This window comes from Eupeodes corollae, chromosome 1 (genome assembly GCF_945859685.1).
Source record: "Eupeodes corollae chromosome 1, idEupCoro1.1, whole genome shotgun sequence".
Taxonomy (NCBI): Eukaryota; Metazoa; Arthropoda; class Insecta; order Diptera; family Syrphidae; genus Eupeodes; species Eupeodes corollae.
In genome coordinates, this window is record NC_079147.1 from 309,999,556 (window position 1) to 310,021,251 (window position 21,696).

Sequence of the window (21,696 nt, forward strand, 5' to 3'; positions counted from 1 at the left end):
ATTACCTACATTTTAAATGTTTTAATAAGATTTTTAAACTAAAACAACTCGTTTTGACTGCAAAAGCGGGATTATAAAAAACAGGAGTTACGGATCATATTTGAAAAACGTTATAAAAGGCAGGATCATAAAAAATGATAATTTAATAACAATTTTATAAGAAACGTATTTTTAGATTGTTAATTGATTTGTTTTTTTTTTGTCCCAGAAATATAGTAATTATATCTACGTAAATATATTTTGATAAATGAGGGGGCCCAACTTAGAAGACGATATTTTGTATTAATTTTGCTATCCTGCAAAAATGGAAATTATACTTTATTTTTTTTCTTTTTAATGCGATTTTACTATTCTCCTAAATTCTTTTTATTAGCAATACAAAATTAGAAGTCTAACTAGAAAAGAGAATAATTTTAAATATATTTAATATTTATGACGAAACCCTAATTAATAAAATTTGCTAATAAAAAAATATTGTTGGCAAAATGGATGATTCTTTCATAAATAATCGGAAGAATCCTTAAATCAAGGTCCTACAAGAAATGCAAACAAAAGTAAACACAAACTTGTATGACCGCTAAAATATACAAGACCTGATGTTTCATATAAGCAAATGTGTAATTTAAACCTTATTTCTTAAAACCTGGCTATTCAATACATCACGATTTATTCAGTATCCTTGTACCCGGGTTATACCCAGGATACCGGCTTTAAGGTTTTCGATTAACAAATAAATCAATCATTTGAAAGTTGTTATAGTTTATTTTTAACTTTTTGTAATGAGGTAAATACGAAGACATAAATAATAAGGAAGTGCTACAATATATTTTTTGTGTAATTGTTTATGATGTTTGTTTATTTTGGTCAAAACGAGGAAAACTGAACTCACGAGAGCCGATCTCTGAAGTTTAGGGGCCGAATTAATAAATTTTAAGGTTTTTCATGGCGAATCAGCTGTAAGAATCAATCATTAGCCTTCATTCGTCCAAAACTCGAATATAACTCCCATAGTGCCCCTAAAACAAGTTTAAGTATTTTGGACAGGATCCAAAAAATAGCTTTGAAAATTATAGGCGATAGAACTATAACCGAAACAATAACGTCACTCGAACATCGCCGCAATTTTTCATGCCTTTCGTTGTTCTACTGATATTTTTATAAACAGTGTTCTGTCTAATAAGCCAGTTGCATTCCCCCCTCAAACAATTCAGCCGTAATACTCGTACTTCTTGGAATGCTCATCAGTTTACCCTTGAGCTTAGTTTCGGACGTACTGTCAAGTATAGAGATTATTTTTTTAACCGCACATCGAGAATGTGGAATGCTTTACCCAACTTGGTTTTTCCCTATCATTTTAAGATTCAAAACTTTAAGACCAATGTGCATTGATATATCCTCTTTCATACTTCCCTATTTTCCTAAAGCTCGCAGTGTGTTTAAACTTTAAACATGTTAAGGTTATTAATAACCCCTTGAGTGCTCGTCAACTATAGAAAAAAAAACAAAATTCGAAATTTAGACAATCTAAATAACAATAACTAAATTAAGTATCTAAAACTCAAACAACTAAAATTGTTTTGTTGTTTGATGTAATTAAATTAAAATAAATATGTTGCTGTGTAGCTTCAGGCTTTAAGGCTCCATAAGTTATTTTTTATTACTCTCTCGCTAATACCGAAAGAAGAGTAAGTCGTACATTTCTGTTTCGGATATGGGAACATACTTCTAATATTTCTAGCTTGACAACTTTCAAAAGTAACTTTGTATTGTATGTATTTCGGAAAGTATTAGAGAAGCGATCTTCAAAGTGAAGAAAATTCAGTTAGCTTGAAATCTTAGAGTTTACTTGAGGTGAAGAAACTAGCCCATCAGGGTTAAAATCGACAATAACTGGAAGAAAAAACGATTTTTGTGTTTTTGTCGATTTGTTGCTATGTTGCGTTCAGACATTAAAATCGAAAACCTGCTCTTTCTGTTAAAAAAAAGACTTGCCAAAAAAAATAGTTTAGTAGATGTAATTTTTTCCATTTGTCTCAAAAACAAACATATATTTTTAGACTTGGATTTTTGGTAAAAAAACACGTATTTTAGCTAATTTTTGAACGACTGTGTTCTGAAAACCGCTACAATGACCGACATAATTAAGTCTCATACTGTAGTTAATTGATTCGCCTTAAAAATCGTAGAGCCTTATTAATTTAAACAAATTCTCCTTGAGGTTAAAAATAAAAATAAGCGGAAAAAGCGCGAAATGTTCGCGGTTTTTCTGATTTTTGTACAACTTGCCATTCGTTAACTCGAGGCCGGAAATTTGGATGATTAATTATGCCAATACCATAAATAAGTAATCAACAAATCAGAACTACCGAATTCAACACAAGTTCTGGTATTCAAATGAGAAAGTTACTAGACTACTTTATCAATTTCTTTTAATGCCGAGCGGTGGTGGTTGCAAATTTTTCACAGACAGTGTAATTAAGCATTTGTTTACTTTTCCGTATTTAACATAAGTTAACAACAGAAGCCATTCTTTATTCATACTTCATACTTTGCACATGCTTTGGGGGGTTTCTAGAAAATCAATACAGTTAGTCACTGGTCTGGCCTGGCAGTCAACGATTTCAAAAACCATATGGATGACGGATTTCTTTGCAATTACTTCTGCTTTCGATGCGAACAGACATCTAATTTAAATTTAACGATGTTATGGTAATTAGTGAGTCTGCTTAGACAATAATTTCAAATCCACATGGATATTGAATTTAAAATTCAGAGGAAAATTCGAACGATTTGTTGAGTTATCACTTGTTTGGTAAAATAATAATATTCTCCTTTCATCACTTTTGTGGTGAGTCATTATTATTTCAATGAAAAATGTTTCAGTTTATTCCACGGAAACTACAAAATTAACCGCAGATTGTTTGACTACGAACGAAACAGTTGGGTTCTCTGTCTACCTACCTACTGTAATAACCTTGGCATTGTTTTCTCAATTATGTTCTGCTGACAATATGGAGTTTGGGAAACATCTATAAAATTGTTGGTTGTGAGAAGATAAAATTGCTTCCAGAAGTTAAACGTCATTAAATGACAAATTTCACGCTCGAGCAACCGCCTGACTACGAACGTTCCATTGGGTAATGAGTCGTAGAAGGTAGCCCTATTTAATTATATTGTTTTTTTTTTTTTGTCTAACCTGGTACTTGTGATGAGGATTTAGGTCACACGCTAACGAACATATTTTTATCTGTTTCAAAAATTTGTAGAACAATTAATTTGATTGTTTTGGAATTGAGAAAATTTGATAACAATTTAGATCACAGATGTTGAGAGACTTGCATTTGAGTCGAATCGATTTATATAGTTATCAATCAAACACTCTGCTGATACTACCAAACAAACAGGTTAATTCTATCCCATTTCGAATTTTATCAGCAAATGAAATATTCCAGTGGACCAATCTAAGTTAACATATTTACTTTTTATTTTTACAGATTGATCTTTATGTAGACACAGCTCGCCCCATTGTGGAAAAAGTCCTTGAGGGTTACAATGGCACAATTCTTGCCTATGGACAAACTGGAACAGGGAAGACTTACACCATGTCTGGAAACCCCGATTCCCCACAGACAAAAGGCATTATTCCAAATGCATTTGCACACATTTTCGGACACATTGCCAAGGCCAAAGATAACCAAAAGTAAGTTTGTCCAAGAATTACATAGGTCCCTACTAATTTCTGTTTCACACTCTTTTGCTAGGTTTTTGGTTCGTGTGAGTTACATGGAAATTTACAATGAAGAAGTCCGAGATCTCTTAGGGAAAGACGTAAACAAAAGCCTTGAAGTCAAGGAACGTGCTGATATTGGGGTGTTTGTAAAGGATCTCAGTGGTTATGTGGTTCACAATGCTGACGATTTGGAGAACATAATGAAATTGGGAAATAAAAACCGTGCTGTCGGTGCAACCAAAATGAATCTTGAGTCATCTCGATCGCATGCAATTTTCTCCATCACTGTAGAGTCGAGTGAATTGGCTGATGGAACACAGCACGTGAAGATGGGTAAACTGCAATTGGTTGATTTGGCAGGATCCGAGAGGCAAAGCAAGACCCAAGCAACTGGCATTCGATTGAAAGAGGCTACTAAAATCAATTTATCGCTTTCGGTGCTGGGAAATGTCATAAGTGCACTGGTCGATGGAAAGAGTACACATATCCCGTACAGAAACTCGAAACTTACACGATTGTTGCAGGATTCTTTGGGTGGAAACTCTAAAACCGTCATGGTAAATTTTTGTCTTACTATTTATAAAAGAATCTTTTCATTGAAATAAAAAATTGTTTTAGTGTGCAACAATAAGTCCAGCTCATTCGAATTATGTTGAGACTATATCGACGTTGAGATATGCCAGTCGAGCCAAGAGCATTCAGAACAAAATGCATATTAACGAGGAACCCAAGGACGCTTTACTTCGTCATTTCCAAGAGGAAATTGCACGTTTACGGAAGCAACTGGAAGAGGGTTGCTTCGAACCATCGGAATCAGAGGTGTCTGAAAGTGGTGAAGAGAACGAAGAGGAAGAAATTGAAATCGAAATAGAAAACGATGTTACCAACGGACAGACAAAAAAACCCAAAAAGAAGAAAAATGCAGAGAAGTCAGATGCTGAAAAAGAAGCCTTGGAGAAAAAAGCCAAGGAACGTGAGCGTGAATTGGATAGAGCAAAGTAAGTTTACAAAATATCATCTCTATAAACAAAACATGGCTCAAGAGGATATCTTTTATTTTAGATCGGAACAAGAGCATTTGAAATCCAAGCTTATGTCCCTGGAGACAAAGATTTTGGTTGGTGGTGAGAATTTCCTTGAAAAGGCCCAGACACAGGAAAAGCTTTTGGAAAATTCACTTGCAGAGTTGGAAATGCGGGAAAAAACCGAAGAAGAATTAAGAAAGTCACTGCAGAAGAAAGAAGTAAGTTTTATTTTAAAGTAGTTCCATTTGTTTCCTTCTCTCAGTCAAGAGCGGATCCATACATTTAATCACGGTTGGGGTCACACACTTTTCATTTATTCGGATTTTTGTACGTAAGAGCTTAAAATTTATTTAGCAGAAGGAAATAGGACTAAATATCCATCTTAACCTTGTGCATGTCTACTAGTTTCAAGTTTTATGCCCCATTTAAGTGCTACCATCCAACAACTTAGATGAATTTCGGGTACGTTCAATGCAAATTAATTTTAAGATATCTTATCACTTTTTGAAATCAACTGCTTGGAATAAGTTACAAGTTTGTATATATTTTATATTATTACCACTACTTTTCTGCTCTATTTTGATTTGAGTAGTAGTAGTTAATCTATTTTGATAAAAAAAGAAACATCCAGATTTAAGAAACTAAGAACCCAAAAAATTACGTTTTATGATTTTTTTCTTTAAATTTGGACATTATCAATTTAAAGTGAACATAAATATTGCTCGCAATAACCTCGAAAGATTCAAATTAAATACAAACAAACGAAGCTCCTTAAGAGATCCAAAGATTTTAACAACAAAATTTAGGGTGCTAGTGGCAATAGTGGCTTAATCAAAATTGAGTTTATTACGAATATTGAATCTGTATCTTGCAAGCATATATTTTTTTAATGCTCCGTTTAATGCCATAAGTTTAAGCCTTTTACACTTATGCCAAACACAAAAAACGTGAATATAAAAAAGATCTTTTAGATTTTAACAATTCTAAAAGTGAATAAAATCAACAAATCCAACTTGATTAACAACAAACAAAAGAAGAATTATTTTGACAAGGCAAACGATGATTCGCCACATTCTTTGGAATGATGAAGCAAAAATAAACATGGTTGCAGAAGTAAATTTCGTCCTCAAGGAAAGAAGTTTCACTTCAGAATACAAAGCAATTGCATAATAGTGTGCAGTTGCTTTTCTTGGTTTAGCGTTTCACATTTTTGATGTGATATTTTAAAAGAGGTATTGCTTCCCTGTGCTAAGTAAAATGTGTCATTTAAATTGAGTTTTTAGCAAGATAATGATCCCCAGCACTGTTCAAAATTGGTGTGGTACCCTAGTCATCAAAAATTCCCTGAACTCAACCCGACTAAGAATTTGTAACTGGATCTGAAAACTCAAACACCAACTATAACTTTATGTAGAAAAGCAAAGTAAATTCCAAAAACTTGTTGAGTCCCTTCCGCTCGTATAAAGACGGTAAACTAAAATTGCCTATCTGACTTTTAAACTTGTTATAACCCTTATGTTTTTTCAGCTCATTTCCAATAGAAAATCAAAGCTATTGTTCTTTGTTAAAAACCACAAGTACTTTGCTGTACTGAAAGTTATGAACAATTTAACTAAGATAGGCCACTATTGCACTCACATCCTCAGTTGTAGATCTTGAACGCCGCATCCGAAGAAAATTCACTTCAAAATAAATTGTGTTAGATTTTTAAAAGATGTGAATGCTAATAAACCCTGTGATTGTCGGTTATTAATTTGTTAATTATTTTTTTTTTAAATTAAGAATCTATTTTCCTATATGAAACCTGTGTTCCATGCTTTCAACGTTCAAGTAAAATTACCGATACGCAAAGGACTTATGCATAGTCTTCAGACTGACCAAAAACTATTTTCTCTAATGTGACCACGATTCTGGACGGTAGAGCAGCTAAACATTTATAAAGTGAAAGGTATTTCCTGTACGATTACCAATATAAACATAACTAAATGGCTTTGTTAAGAAAAGTTAATTTAATTTAATTTAATTTCAATGGTCGTATTTTGAATGCTAAATTGAATTTTCATACATAGAATTTGTTGAATATATCATAAATATAAATTTCAAGCCTATCGTTTAATTGCTCTATATTGCCAAACAGGACATATCATACCTTCGAAATGTATCTTCTGAAAATTCTTCCATTTGGAGTGTTACAAATACGGCGTTAAAATTTTTAGAGAATATTTGTAAGCTATACACTGTATAAAATTTTAGTTGGTATGGCACCTTAAGTTTTTAACAGCTTGATATTTCTTCATTTTTGGAAAAAGGCGCAGTTATTTAGTATACCCCAAAAAACCGAAATTAAGCTAAGGATGAGTTTCAGACATTGCAATGAAGTAAAAATGAAGAATCTTCCTCACCCTCTAACTACCGGCCGATTGCACTTACGTCCCTTCTTTCCAAGGTCATGGAAACGCTAATCCAATGATTAGTAATTACCTTTCGGATCGTTTAATACAAGTAGTATTGGATGGATTCAAGTCTGAAAACCATAAAATAAATGCTGGTGTGCCCCAGGGCTCTGTTTTATCTCCAACACTTTCTCATTTTTATTAATGATGTTCTGTCTGCAACATCTAATCTAATCTAATCTAATGGGGATTAAAAAACCGCGTGGAATTTAATGCTTCGAAAACCAATGCTGTCTTGTATCGTTAAAGCGAGATATACCCCATTGCCATTATCCATGGAAGGCACTTGCATCAATGAGACTGAACACCTCGATATTCTCGGTATGTGTGTCACCAACCACCTCTTGTGGAATGATCACATACGCGATGTCGCCAAAAATGCCGCCTGGTGTTTGGGTTTCCTTAGGCATTGCAAGAAATATTTCACCCCTTCTGATCTGGCTGTTATTTACAGGACTTACATACGTCCAAAGCTTGAGTATAACTCCAATCTCTGGGCTGGTGCTCCTGCAACTTACTTAAGCCTCTTGGATAGTATTGAACGTAGAGCATTTAAATTGATAGATAATATCATCATAAGTTCATTTACTTCGCTTAAACATCGTCGTAAGGTCTCTTGTCTGACCCTTTTTTACCGTTATTTTAACGGCTTATGCTCTAGTGAAATAGCCAGTTGCATCCCTCCCCTTAAACAGTTCAACCGTAATATTCACGCTTCTAGGAATGCTCATCAGCCCAACTTCGGTCGTACTGTCAAATACAGAGATTCGTTCTTTAGCCGTACTACGCGAATGTGGAATGCCTTACCACACTCTTACTTTCCTAGTCATTGCAATATTCAGGAATTCAAAACCAATGTGCACCGACATCTCCTTTTAAACCCTCTCTCCTCTTCCTAGTGCTCACACTGTGCCTCTGCATAATAAGGGTAGTAATATCCCTTTGACTGTGTGTTTATTATAAAAAAACAAAAAAAATGCGAATTTAATGCGTGTAAAGAAAATCGAAATGCTCACTTGTATTTGTATTTTTTTCAAAATCTCTATTAGGACCTCAGACCTGTTAAGGCCGTTGCAAACCCCTGAAGGGGCATAGAGGTTCTACTACGCCTACGCTTAATCGTGTTCAGTTTCGGAGGATGTGTTTCAGCTCCCTCCAACTCTTGCCTAGTGACAGTGATTCCTGCAATGCAATCGTCACCTTTTCGAAGCGTATTTATTTGATTTTATTTGAGAGGATGTTGGGTTGATCATATTTGTTTTTCCGGAATCAATTTTTAGTCCCATGACTTCTACATCTCTCTCCACACTTGTTGTTATTTGATGGAGATCCCTGATTCTATGAGAGAGTAAACAAACATCGTCCGCGTAATCCAAGTACTTTAAATAGGATGGCAAAGTCCATTGGGTCCCTCCGCCACCTTACAAACCAGCTACGCGGTACACGCTTATCATCAACAAAAACAATATTGGCGACAGAATACAGCTCTGCCTGACTCCGCTACAAGATGTGCATCAAATCATAAAAATATGTGCTCTACTTTAAGAAAAGAAACAATTCGGAATATTTGAAAATTCGACTATGGTCAGAATAGTACGATATTATATATCTGAGAGAAGAGGTTGTTAATAGTGCAGCCTGCACAGTTTTAAACTCCAATTAATAGATCTGCTTAAACGTGTTTTCTTTATTTATTTTCACGAACTGCCACTATTTAGATATGGTCGTGTGCCCATTTTTTAATAAAAAAGGAATTAACAATTTGTATCTATCACAACGAAAATAAATGTTTAAAATTTTGGAGTCGCTTGATAAATTGTTAAAAATTTGGAAAATTGCTACTAAGTAAAATATGTTTGTACAGCAAGCCAACAAATGATGAGGTGCTTCACGTAATCGTCGTTTAGATTTTTTGAACTCTTGAAAACTTTTAAATGAAAATAATATTTATTTTGTTTTATAGACTGAACGTATAGACATCGAAGAACGCTATTCAAGTCTCCAAGATGCTAGCACTGGAATAACTAAAAAAATTCATCGTGTGATGCAAATGTTGATGAGTGTCAAAGCGGAACTGGCCGATCAACAGCAGGAACATCAACGTGAAAAAGAAGGAATCTATGAAAACATCCGTAGTTTGTCCAGGGAATTAGCCTTATGTGAACTTGTTTTGAATTCATATATTCCTCAGGAATATCAGGTGAGTACCATTTCTATAACTGAAGTGGGACCCGTTAAGAAAAAACAACTAATATAATATAATATTTCAGATGATGATTGGCCAATATACCCATTGGAATGAGGACATTGGCGAATGGCAATTAAAATGTGTTGCTTACACGGGAAATAATATGCGAAAACATATCGCTGATAATGAACAAAATGCCAAAGAGGTTTGTTTTAAGGTTTATTATGTGATTTCATTTGAAATTAATTAATGAAATTTGTATCTATTTAGTTGGACTTTGTTGATCTGTCACATGTCTATTTGAGTTATAACACCGAAGCTGTTGTAAATCCCGTTCGTGCTAAGTCAGCCAGACCAAGAACTTCCGGTGTACCAAGACCAACTACAGCGAGACGTTATTAATTCAAACTAAGGATTCAAAAAAAGAATGCGTTTTTTCTTGTTTTTAATTTTAATTTAAATTTTTTTAAACAAAACGCACAAGATATTATTGATTTAAATTGTGATAAGTTTTTTTAGTGTGCAATCATAATTTCCATAAGAAAAGACGTTACAAAATTATTTAACGCAACGTTTTAAAGAAATTTGTTGATAATTGTTTAATCACAGTCCTAGAGGCTGAATTTACACATTTTTAAATTAATTTAGTTCCTTTAACAAATCTTAAACAACTTCGGAATGTTTATTTAAAAAATGGCTTATATTTTCTTTTTTTTACAAATTTTATGATGAAAGCATTTTTGAAATATTAAATTATGCATTTTATTCTTCTAGTAGAAAATTTAACACATTTTATCTAATCATTTGTTTTATCTTAAATTATTTGTTTTCGCATTTCTCAACCTTAAGGTATTTATTTATTGCACTTATTATGATATTATTTAATTTACATATAACAAACATATATATTAATATTTTACTTAACATTTTAAAAAATAAAATTAAAAAATGGAAAAATAAGTCTTTACTCTGCACATAATTATGGGAGTTAAAACTTTATATTGAATTGAACTAAAGACTACGATCTCTTAATATTAAACTCACTGGAGTTTTCGGCACGAGTAAAAATTCAAATTCAGTTTCTAAGGGTTTGGGAAAGCTTATATCAAAAGCTAATATCATCTGAAAGGAAAATACAGAAATGAGAATTATCATTTATAGAAAGTCAATAAAAATTCAATAATTTTCTGACAAACTTTTTATTTTCGTTCAAGAAGCTTTGCCCTTCAATGCCAAGTTAAATTATTAAACATACCTTTGCTAATAGTAAAATAACTTCCATTTCCACGAAGCGTTTTCCCGGGCAAGTACGTTTTCCAATACCAAATGGAACGACTATCGATGAGCTTTCAATGTTTACATTAAAAGCGCCTTTTTCAATCCATCTTTCCGGAATGAAGCTCATTGCGTTTTTGAAATTGGTATTTTTATGGCAAGCAATCATGTTTTGACACAGAACCACTGTCTGGGAAAAAAAGAAAATATAAATAAAACAAAAACCCTTTAAACGTTTAATAATCTTACCCCTGATTTAAGTTCATATCCCGACAAAATTGTATCCTCTTCGAGAATTCGAGCTAAACAAAAGGCAGTCGGTTGAAGACGATAAGTCTCTTGCAGGCAAGCTTTTGTGAATTTTGCATTTGTTATCGTATCTTGCAGAATCACACTTCCAGAATAAGCTCGGAATTCGTCAAGAATTTGTTCTGTTGCATTCCCGCTACTAGTCACAAAATTGAGAACAAATATGAGCGTGTTGGCCAACTGCAATAAATTCAATCTAGAAAATAAGTATTTCAGATCACAAACTGAAAACTGTATACCGTTTCTATGCCAGCGGCTACAAAGTCGATTATTGCAGACTTTTTATCACGAATGTCAATATCTTTCAATTGTAAGATACTTATAAAGATGCTTTTCAAATCATCATCATCGAAATTGGTAACTTCGAATTCTTCGTCTCGCAGAGCTTGTTCCACCATCTCTGAAATCATACTGAAGAATGATTAAAATTACTGACGACAGTCAGTCTCATTGACAAAACTCACTCATAGACATAATCCTCGCTTTTTGAAAACTGCGAGTAGGTTTTAGTGGGTATGTACTTCCACAGGCCGTATCCATAGTAGGAATCTCGTTGTGAAACAAAAAGTTGCTTAACGGCTTTCGCAAGTAATTTTACTTTTTCAGGCTGCTCGGATTCGGTTGATAAAAAACCCATTCTTCGACCAAGCATTAGAGTACAAACTGCCTCCAGGCCCATTAAATTGGCAATATCTTCAAAGTTCTTGACCTCCCAGGTATTAGGGTTCCTTCGATGACGAATAAGTTCGATAAAATCATCACACACCGAATTCAAGGAGGGGAGAAAATTTTGTAGGATTTTTGGCGAAGTTATGTGTGAAGTGAGTGCTGAGCGTAGTCGTTGCCATGTTGGGCCTTGCCTTCCAGAAAAGAAAAACAAGCTTCAGAAGCAGATAACCAAGAATATATTTTTTTCATCTCACTCATTTGTTATTCCAACACTTGCGTAACGATCTGGCCTTGAATTGCGATAGTAAACAACTATTTCTGTGGGTGGTCTGAATGGATATTTGCTGGGATATTTCAGGATTTTTTCGATATCGGATTTATCAAACAAGTGGGCAATAGGAACTCCACCAGGCGTCACTTCCAGGACAATCGGGCCATACTTCTCGTTCATACCTAATTTTATTGTATAAGGATTCCATTTTAAAATAGTCGAAAAAAGGTGGTAGTACTTACATTTATAAGCTTCATGTAGTTGAGATAATTTATAGTGTCCCAAGAGAAACGTCCATTTGGTTCCGAGAAATGGAACTGGATAAGGACCTGGTATATCCCATATTCCTTTTTTAGTCACTGTCAGCTTGTCACATCGCTTGCCGAGGGAAAATAAACTCGATTGTAGCTTCTGGAAATTGTAGTTCAAATAGATGACCAGCAAAATTGCCAATGAAATAAGTAATATAAACGCCATGATCGATATGAGCGCTCGAAGTCCAACAACCGGTCACATTCTAAACACCACTGGCTGAGAAATTGATTTAGTTATAGACTAGCTTATCAGTTGCCAATGACAGAGTGACAGTGAGAAGTGTATTTATTGGAGCAGCTTTCACTCTGGTGAATTGTGTGTTGTTCTAGCTTTTGCGATAGCAAGCGTTTCGCAAAATTTGGCACAGTATTCAAAAGTCGTACTTATCCACCTTGCTGCCTTGACTGCCATAGATTACTGAATGTAATTATGTCCCTTGGCTTTTCTATAACAAATCAAATTCAAATTTATCAGTTCCATTATTGCACTATAAAATATCTGTATTCTATAATTAATAAATAATAACTTTTTTAACACTTGACCGATAATCTTGTTTGGCTTGGAACTAGGTAAAAGCGTTTAAATCTGTTTCAACGCATGCAGTGTTAGCATTTTATTTAATTTTTATTATTTTTTTATCAAACCACTCAAGTTTGCTAGACAGGATTTTTTGTGTGAGTATAGATCTTGGCCTTATTAATAAAATTACTTGCGTTTTGATGTAATATGATCTACGCCATAGAGGCAGAAACGGAGTCATCGTGGCGCGGCGCGGCGCAATATAAACTTTTTACATATAAACATAAACAAGGTTTAAACAAAATTGAATACAAAAAAAATACTTTATTGGTTCGTTGAAATTTGAGTTGAACTTGAAAAATTATATTTGGAATATGTGTGTCTATCAAGTTTGAGAGAATACAAAAATAAACATTCAGGGTTCCAACGCATAATCCACTTTAATATAAATTTGAGTTTTGACAATCAGGAAGGAAAGATGATATGTTTGACACAATCTAAATTACAGCAATGCCAAGTAATGGTTTATGATTTCTATGGAACATTAGACAACGATAAGAATACTTTGCTTGGTACATAAAGAAATTCAATGTCAAGGTCTTTGATAAGACTCCGTAGCTGGTAGTGGCAGCGTGCGCTGGGAAGTAATTTGAGATAAAGAGACGGTTTAAACTTGCGATTTAGGGGCAAGTTATGCCCTCACTTAAATATCCAATAAATACAATTTAATGAAGCACGACATTTCTATGATTTAATGACCATCAAGAAAAATAAGCAAGGTCTCAATAAGTTCTGAGTGGATAATTCAGGAACAATTTGAAATAGTAATGATAGATAAAGAAGATTGACTTTTGTGATCTTTTTTTAAGGAGATATAACTAGGGTGGGGTTTTCAAATTTATTTTTCTATAGTTGCTTAAGCTTCACCTGATGTTCCCAGTATTCTTTTATTTTTTAAATACTTATAAACTTAATAACTTGAATTGAGAACTTGCTTTCTTACGACTTAGTTGTACACTTAATAAACATCTCAGTCAGGAGTAGGCAGTACTTGTTAATCAAATTATTATCATGTATCAAACAATGATCGCGAGTGGATATGTACATACACATGTTTCTTTCTTTAAATAAAGATAACAATAATTTCGCATGTCACGGGCCTTGACTGAGATCATACATGGGACAAGATGATAAGACTACCTAAACAAAGCTGTTTGGAAATTTTGGTGATATAAAATTTAATTAATTATAAACATATATGTAATTAACATTTTTAAATTTGTTTTATCGCTCAGTTGGTGTGAACGAAATTTATTGCAGAAGATAACACTGGTTTTTATACGATGATTATTTATAATAATTTGTTTCGATAATTTGACAAGTCTTGAATCAGATCACGAGATTTTTAAATAGATCTTTTTTAACTGGGAGCTTATGCATGCAGTTATTAATTATGACAGATATGCTAAACTAATGTAAGATTGATTAATAAAATTATCAAATAGTTCGATAAATATTTGAAGTTTTTTTGTCTTTCAATCTAGTGGTACAATAGGGCGTATGTGCAATTAATTTATAAGTTAAATAATTTGATCTGAAACTCAAATTTCGTTGGATTTTTTAAGAAGACGTTGTTTGCTTTGTGAAATTTAGTGAACGCAAAAACTGTTTCGACTTAAAGGAGTAATTATTGGAATAAAACTAATTTGTGTTTTACCTTAGAATTGGTAGTTGTTGTAATATGACCAATTTGTTGAAATAAAAGTTTTGATAGATCATTTTTTAAAAAAGTAGTATAAGTCCACTTTTTGAAGAAAATATTTGTAATGTTGTTTAGTGGTCGTGAGATATGCGCAAAGATCTGACAGTGTGGCCAGAGCATAAAATTAAGTCCAGCTTTCTTTTTAGCAATATATAAGGAAATATAGGCATCAGTTGGTATTTTTTAGAACATCATAGATAAGATAAAGATATTTTTAGGGTGTCAATTGCAATGAAAAGATATTGTAGCTATTTTAACTTGGGTGATATTTGTTATAACTTGTAATAAGTTTATTTTTTCATTTTACACACAAAAAATCTAGCTTATGTACAGCAGGTATCTATATAAAAATATGGTCTTATTTTTTCTCGGTATTTAATTTTTATATTCTTTTTGGGCTAAAAAACTCTTAACATTCTTTTAAATTTTTAATAAACAAACATAACATGTTAATAATGTGAAATTCATCAGTTGAATTGGGTAAATATGTACGTATATTTTTGAGCACTTATACAAACAGTTAAATGTCTCGAAATGTGTAAAAAAAAGACTTACTCATATACCACTTTCGAAAACAGCGGGTCGACACTTAAACATCCCTAGAATCCTCATTTTAGAGAATTTTCTACGAGTATGTGTTCCGGATTAAACATCTAAGGGTAGTGCCTAGAAAGTTTTGGCATTACTTTTTTTACAGAAATAGACTTAGCCGATTTTCGATACCGCTTCTGCTTATTGAGCTATAAAGTTAGAAACTTAAAAGAGTTTCTAGTAACCAGCACTTCAAAGTAGCTAAAAATTTGTATTTCAAAATAAGATATGTCTGTTCGTGCAATTTAAGGAAAAAAATTAAAATGTGGGTCTTGATTTAGAAGGCGCGGTGGCGGCGGGCGTATCCATCTGCTTCCTTAAACATAGGTATAAATTAAAATTAATACTAAATTACCACTTCACAGTTTTGCAGAATAATGAAATTTAGTAGAGTGGTAGGCTTATATTTGTTCACAACAACACAAATCTAGGCACTAAAATTGTGCACTCATAAGAGGCGTGATATATGTACACCTACTTTTAATGAATTTTAAATGGTGTGTATTAAATATTTTTGATGCTTGTCGAATAATGAGATTTGGCATAGTGAAAGGTTTTGATAGGTATAGATAGAGACAAAAATGAAAATCTGAAACTATGCACTCAGTGGGCGTAGTATCTACCCACTTTTTATATATTTGCTATAATTTATATATTTTACTCAGAAACCTTAATTTAATTATTATTCTTACGCTAAATAAATTAAATATCAGATACATAAGTACAAGAAAGGAATCTTGAAAGAATTATCGATTATTAAAGAATTGGTTCAATATTACACTTCCAAAAATAAATTGATATTAGATCTCACTATTTGTTTATTGTAGTCATTTTTAACACTTTTTTTTAAAGACATATCGACTTGAAATCATAGATAAAACGTTCAAGATGCTCTGAAAAGTAAGTTTTTTTCCAAATTTATTAAAAAAAAGTGATATTTAAGATGGGCCCAAAATACCAACCTTATTAACCAACTATGTTTTCAATCGATTACATTTTTTACAAGGTATGCATTTGTTATGAACTAAAAATGAATTCAAATATGAAAAATAATCAAAAAAGCCTACAAAAAATGATCAGCTCGAATGTTTCACAAAAAAATTATATTACCTGAAGAATAATTAAATAACTGATCCTTTGGATTTTTTTTTTGAAAAATCCAAATCATATTTTGTATGAAAACTATTGAATTGGTTTAATGTCTCAAATACCAATAGAAAACAACTTCCTTTCCGAAGTTATCATTTGGAACAATATATTTGCTTTATTCAGCAAAATATAATTTTTCGTCATAAATTTGAGAGCAAGTTGAAATTCTGTTTTCCAAAAATCTGTATGATATGAATAATTCAAAAGGATATTGTTTGTCATAACGGTATATTATATTTAATGTTTGTAGACGCTGCAAACTTACAGTCTTCATTTTTTTTTTTGAAAACTAGAACAAATGTTGTGCCAGATTATAATAGCACTACTTAACGCATGTAGCTTATCTTTTATCAAATACCAAAACACTATAAAACAATACAAAACGTTACAATATCGATACTTTCATAAAAAAGTCACTTTACACAAAAAAAAACAACAGCTTTTCAGTATTTCAAAGTTATTCTGTATTTAAAATACAGATTTTTGACTAGGGTTTTGGTCAAAAGATTCTATGGATCATAATTCTATAATTAAAAAACTGTATCTCAAAATACTTTATTTCAAAATATTGCATATAAAAAATGCTATATGATCAAAATACTGTATCACAAAATTCTGTATTGCAAAATTCTGTGCATCAAAATTCTGTATTTCAAATTTCATAATGTAAAGACGTGCACACGTTTTCAACATCATAATAATAAATTGTTTATTAGCATAATGTTCTAATGGGCAATAACATATTTCCTTATGATAATTCATAAGTCTATGAGTTTATAATAACTAAAACAAAAAAAGAGGCTGGGATGCGACCCACACTGATAACTTTCCATCCCTTCTGTCGATTTGTCTTACTTAAAAGTTTGTAGGTTTTCTTGTTGAGTTAAAAAAGTTGTGAGTTTATTCTTTAAAACTTAAAAATTACCAACAATAATTTTCATATAAAGAGCTACTTCAGTTTTAGAATCTAGTTCTGTTAAGTAGATTTTTAGTCGAAAGCAAATTTTTTTACAAAATGGATGAATGAAATTAATTTGATAAATATTAAGAACCGAACATCAATTTTTTCGAATTTGCGTACTATATCTGGAAGATTTTATTTTTTGTATGAAAAAAAGTAATGTTGGATTTTTATAAAAAAAAACTAATGAATATCGGAAATAATGCTTTCTGTGAAATAAGTAACGTTTGAAGAAAATATTTTCAATTTTTAAAAAGTATTTGAGTCGAAAGTAAATTTTTACCAAGTTTTTTTTTTTTTTTGTTAATTCGATTTTTCTCAAATTTTTTCCGAATATTGAAAACAATATTTCTTATAGGCGAAAATTAGTTGGAAGCCATATCTCAAATTTTTTAAAATATATTTGGGTCGAAAATCAATTTTCACCAACTTCTGTTAAATTTTCTTTTAAGTTTTTATTTTTGTTTTTAAACTGTCAATTTGATTTTCGCAAAATTTGATTGAATGTTGAAAACAATATTTTTTAAAAGATAAAAGTAGTTTAAAGCGAATATCTCAAAGTTTTGAAAAGATATTTGAGTCGAAAATCAATTTTGACCAACCTTTATTAATTTTTTTGTTTAGGTTTTAATTTTTGGAAAAAAACTGTCAATTCGATTTTGCTCAAATTTTTTGCTAGTGTTGAAAACAATATTTCTTATAAGATAAAATAAGTTTGAAGCCATAATCTTAAGTTTTTGAAAAGATATTTGAGCCGAAATTCAGTTTTTACCAACTTTGAGTAATGTTTTTTTTTAGATTTTTATTTTTTTATAAAAAAATTGTCAATTCGATTTTTCTCAAAGTTTTACCAAATTTTGAAAAGGTTATTCTTCGTTGCACAAAATTATTTTCGTGATAAAATAATTTTGTATTCGTAAAGTTTTCGAGCTGACACATTTTTTTTTTGATTTATAAAGAAACCGTTAATTGGATTTTTTTTTCAAAAAATATATTTGATTAGTATCACGTTACAATATATTATATAAAATTTAATTCAAGTCTTTAGCGTTATTGGTTTGTAAGATATTTAGGGTTAACCAAAATGTTCACCTTTTTTTAAAATGCTATGGCAAAAAAACCAGCCAAGCGATTTTCTTGAGAGTCCTTTCTGCATCTTTCTGCCTTATTATCTGTATAACAAAATTTATTTGAAGTCGATATCTATTCTATTTCTTGAGCTATGGACAACGAAAAAAACGTTGCGAACGTACAGACGTACGGACGTACGGACTCTAGGGACCTTGAAACGTGGAGAGTTGTCAAAATTTTCAATTTGACAAATCGGACCCATTATAATAACTTCCTATGGGAAGTTAAAAAATGGTAGCTTCTTCTTATTTTTTCTTTCTTATTTTCTTCTTCTTAATTGTTTTATACCTCTCTAACATATGTACATGGATTTTTCCTATCATAATAAAAAACTGCATAAGCAATTGCACAAAACTAATTGATTCGTCAAAACTTCCAGTATTACACAGTATTATGAAATACAGCATTTTGCGAGAAAGTTCTTTAAATGTACAATATTTTTAAATACAGATTATTAACCATACAGTATTATGACCATACAATATCATACAGTATACATTTTGACCATACAGTATTTTAAAATATAGCATTTCGAACCACTCTCAGTAAACTCACCACTTATCGGAAATTGCACTACAATATCTACCGGTAAATCTAATCGATTATATTTTTCTTGACCAAAAATTAAAATACAAAACAGAATAATGATCGCGGACTAGTTTTTTTTTTAAATCTAGTTAGTCAGGTCAATTAAATGTTGATAATTTAAAAACCACAAGGGTTATTATTGAGTAAGGTACACACTGGGTATATTTTTTTATTAAACAACAATTAAATTAAATATATTATTAGAATTCTCGGTTCTTTACCATACAGCTAATTTTATTTTAAACTCCTTAGCATATTCTTATTGTACCTAAACGGAAACTTAAGCACTAAAGTTGAATTCTTATGATTATGGAACTAAATTAAAACAAACATACGTTTTAGTCTTTATGTCCTAATTAAAAATGGTTAAATATTCTCTTTCCGGTATTGCACAACATTTAAGTCTCATTTGTTAAAAAATTAAACGTCTAGTTTATGACCACTTTGTCTAAAAATTAACTGATCAGTTAAGAAATTCATATTAAAATTCACTCTTTTAATAACACACACAAATGGAACAAAAAATTATTTTTTAAAAAACGAAATAATTAAAATTATAATTTCAAAAAATGTACGAGAAGCTGCTAAAAAAAGAACCTTTTCAACCGAAGGTTTAGAACATACAGCGAACACTTTAATATAAAAATCTAATTAAAACCCAACCAAGAGAAAATGAAAATGATAAATCGAGTTATTCTTCAAACTTGTGCCTTTCTATTGCTCTTCCTTAAGCAAAACTAAAATCAGATCTATTCAACAATATAACAACTTTGAATGAGAAGAACTGTGCAAAAACCGTCCAGATACAAACCTGCTTGGTCTTTATTCTTTATAGATAAGTACCACCATTCGTCTGAGTTAGGAGCCTAACTTAGCAAACATCTCTTCTCTAACGATTCTATATTATTATTATTAATTAGGTAGGTGCGTTGAACTTGCTTCTTTTTTGTATTCAAAATGACAACATCTCGAAAGACCTCGAGCGATATAAATTTTTTAATAACAATAATAAGAAGCATATTTAAATCAAGAGTCATCACTAAAAGATTCACAGTTGGGAATTCACAAAAAAAAAGAAGTAGGTAACCAACCTCTTTAAACGATCTACACCACGCAATTCTTCAAAGTCTAAAGCACACCTTCTATCACTTCAAAAAGTTAATCCCTAAAATAATCGTAGTGTAAACAAATAATAGACACATGTCAAACACGAACCGTTGCACTTTTGTCACATTTTTTTGTTGCTAAAAATTGCCTTCGGCACTCGGTATAATAGAACGCCGCCACCGATGCCGCTGCGTTGCGCCGGACAAACGAACAACAATAAAAATTTGATGAACAAACAAACCCAACCAAACTGCGATCACTTTTCAAGTTGAATGTCAATAGCGATGCGAGCGCCGCCGCTGCCGCCACCCTACAAGTCCACAACTCGCAATTGTTATTTCTCGCGTTCGTCGTCGTCATCGTCATCCCAGACGTCACCTACCCAGCGCAGCTCAGAGCCAGGCAATACCAGAAGCGACCGAAAGTAGAGCCTTCGATTCAACAAACAAAATATTCGAAAGAAACAACAGATTACGAGTACGACTACGAGGAATAATCATAGTAATCGTAACGTAGGCTTTTCCGCCTCTATTGGCGTGCCGAATGGACACCAACTATCCGCTTAATTATTGTGTTTAGTTGTAGAAAGACTACGACAACAACAACAAAAACGGCGACGACGATACACAATACTTAGAGTCAACATCGGCACTAACGACTTTAATGATTGTGCAGAATTTGTTTTTGTATTCTGTCAATTTTTTATCAGCTTTCTTTGATGTTAAAAAGCGAATTTACGATCGCGTTACAAGGAGAGATTAGGATAGGCCCTCGCTCTCTGGAGCCTGGTCATTCAATCACTATTTACAATAAATGCCTACAAATTGTGTTGGAATATTTTAAGGGTCGTGTTCATCAGAAAAAATATGGTTACAGTCTTCCAAATTTTCTGATTTGAGTAGATGAACAATGCGGTCTTACCTCAAATATGTTGTTAGCCCGTACTGAAAAACTGAACCTAAGCAGGAATCAAATTATAGTTATTACAGTATTTCTCAAGCGATTGTTACCCAAAGTGATTTCTAAAGTTCTAGCGTCAGTAATTTTGAAAATTGACAGTTGACAGAGCAGTAAATACAATATTATATTCAAACTATTTCATACCAAAGCAATTCTCAAGTTTTTAGCTGCATCCAATTTGACAGCTAAAACATTTTCAACAGCTAGGAGTTGATAAAGGAGTAAACGTGGTTTCCAGCGACAGTAAAATTGAATTGACTGGTGTCAAAGCAGTTAATGCAATATTTTTCACAAACAATTGCAACCCAAAGCAAATATCATACTTCAAGCGGCAGTAATTTTAACAGCTGACAGTTGACATTAAACACAATGGTTCTCTCAAGCCATTGCATCCCAAAGCAGTTCTTAAGTTTCTAGCAACATCACATTTGACAGCTAGAAGATTTGACAGCTGGCAGTTTACAGACCTGCCCTTGTACAGTAATAGATACTTAACATAAATGTAGTATTCAAGTAATGATTAATCTCAAAGCTAAGGAATTCGGAAATAGCCTGAAATATTCCTAAGGTCGCTGAATATACGAATGCATAGGTGTGTTTTGAAAAAAAGACATTAAAAAAGTAAAACAATGTTGGCAACCACAAAACGAAACGACGATCACCATGGTAAATGGACAGTGAGAGTGCGGAAGA

The 21,696-nt window shown here is 32.2% G+C and overlaps 2 protein-coding genes across 7 annotated transcripts in view; one reads left to right on the forward strand and one right to left on the reverse strand.

The window, feature by feature from the left end:
- LOC129942870 (kinesin-like protein KIF3A) overlaps positions 1 to 9,861 on the forward strand; it is a 28,335-nt gene extending 18,474 nt beyond the window's left edge. Inside the window, exons 1-8 of one of the 3 annotated variants that reach the window (XM_056051982.1) lie at positions 2,875 to 3,154; positions 3,495 to 3,700; positions 3,762 to 4,287; positions 4,349 to 4,728; positions 4,793 to 4,973; positions 9,172 to 9,408; positions 9,479 to 9,601; positions 9,667 to 9,861. In XM_056051982.1, the coding sequence (XP_055907957.1) occupies positions 3,603 to 3,700; positions 3,762 to 4,287; positions 4,349 to 4,728; positions 4,793 to 4,973; positions 9,172 to 9,408; positions 9,479 to 9,601; positions 9,667 to 9,798 (1,677 nt within the window). In that variant the 5' untranslated portion in view covers positions 2,875 to 3,154; positions 3,495 to 3,602 and the 3' untranslated portion in view covers positions 9,799 to 9,861. Of the gene's footprint in view, positions 1 to 2,874; positions 3,155 to 3,210; positions 3,405 to 3,494; positions 3,701 to 3,761; positions 4,288 to 4,348; positions 4,729 to 4,792; positions 4,974 to 9,171; positions 9,409 to 9,478; positions 9,602 to 9,666 lie in introns of those variants that run through there. The other 2 variants (XM_056051981.1, XM_056051980.1) reach the window with 2 other exon arrangements.
- A 159-nt stretch (positions 9,862 to 10,020) lies between these two features.
- Positions 10,021 to 20,352, reverse strand: LOC129942871 (ecdysone 20-monooxygenase). Of its 4 annotated transcripts, none has more exons than XM_056051985.1 (8): positions 20,152 to 20,352; positions 12,163 to 12,680; positions 11,904 to 12,102; positions 11,445 to 11,840; positions 11,220 to 11,391; positions 10,921 to 11,160; positions 10,652 to 10,861; positions 10,021 to 10,518 (listed from the first exon to the last, which is right to left on the reverse strand). In XM_056051985.1, exons 2-8 carry the CDS (start codon positions 12,395 to 12,397, stop codon positions 10,408 to 10,410), a joined length of 1,563 nt encoding a protein of 520 aa, XP_055907960.1. In that variant the 5' UTR covers positions 12,398 to 12,680; positions 20,152 to 20,352; the 3' UTR covers positions 10,021 to 10,407. The 4 variants fall into 4 exon arrangements, with proteins under 4 accessions (XP_055907960.1, XP_055907958.1, XP_055907959.1 ...); XM_056051983.1 differs by having other exon boundaries at positions 20,028 to 20,352; XM_056051984.1 differs by lacking the exon at positions 20,152 to 20,352 and adding an exon at positions 19,272 to 19,398.
- Positions 20,353 to 21,696: the final 1,344 nt, after the last annotated feature.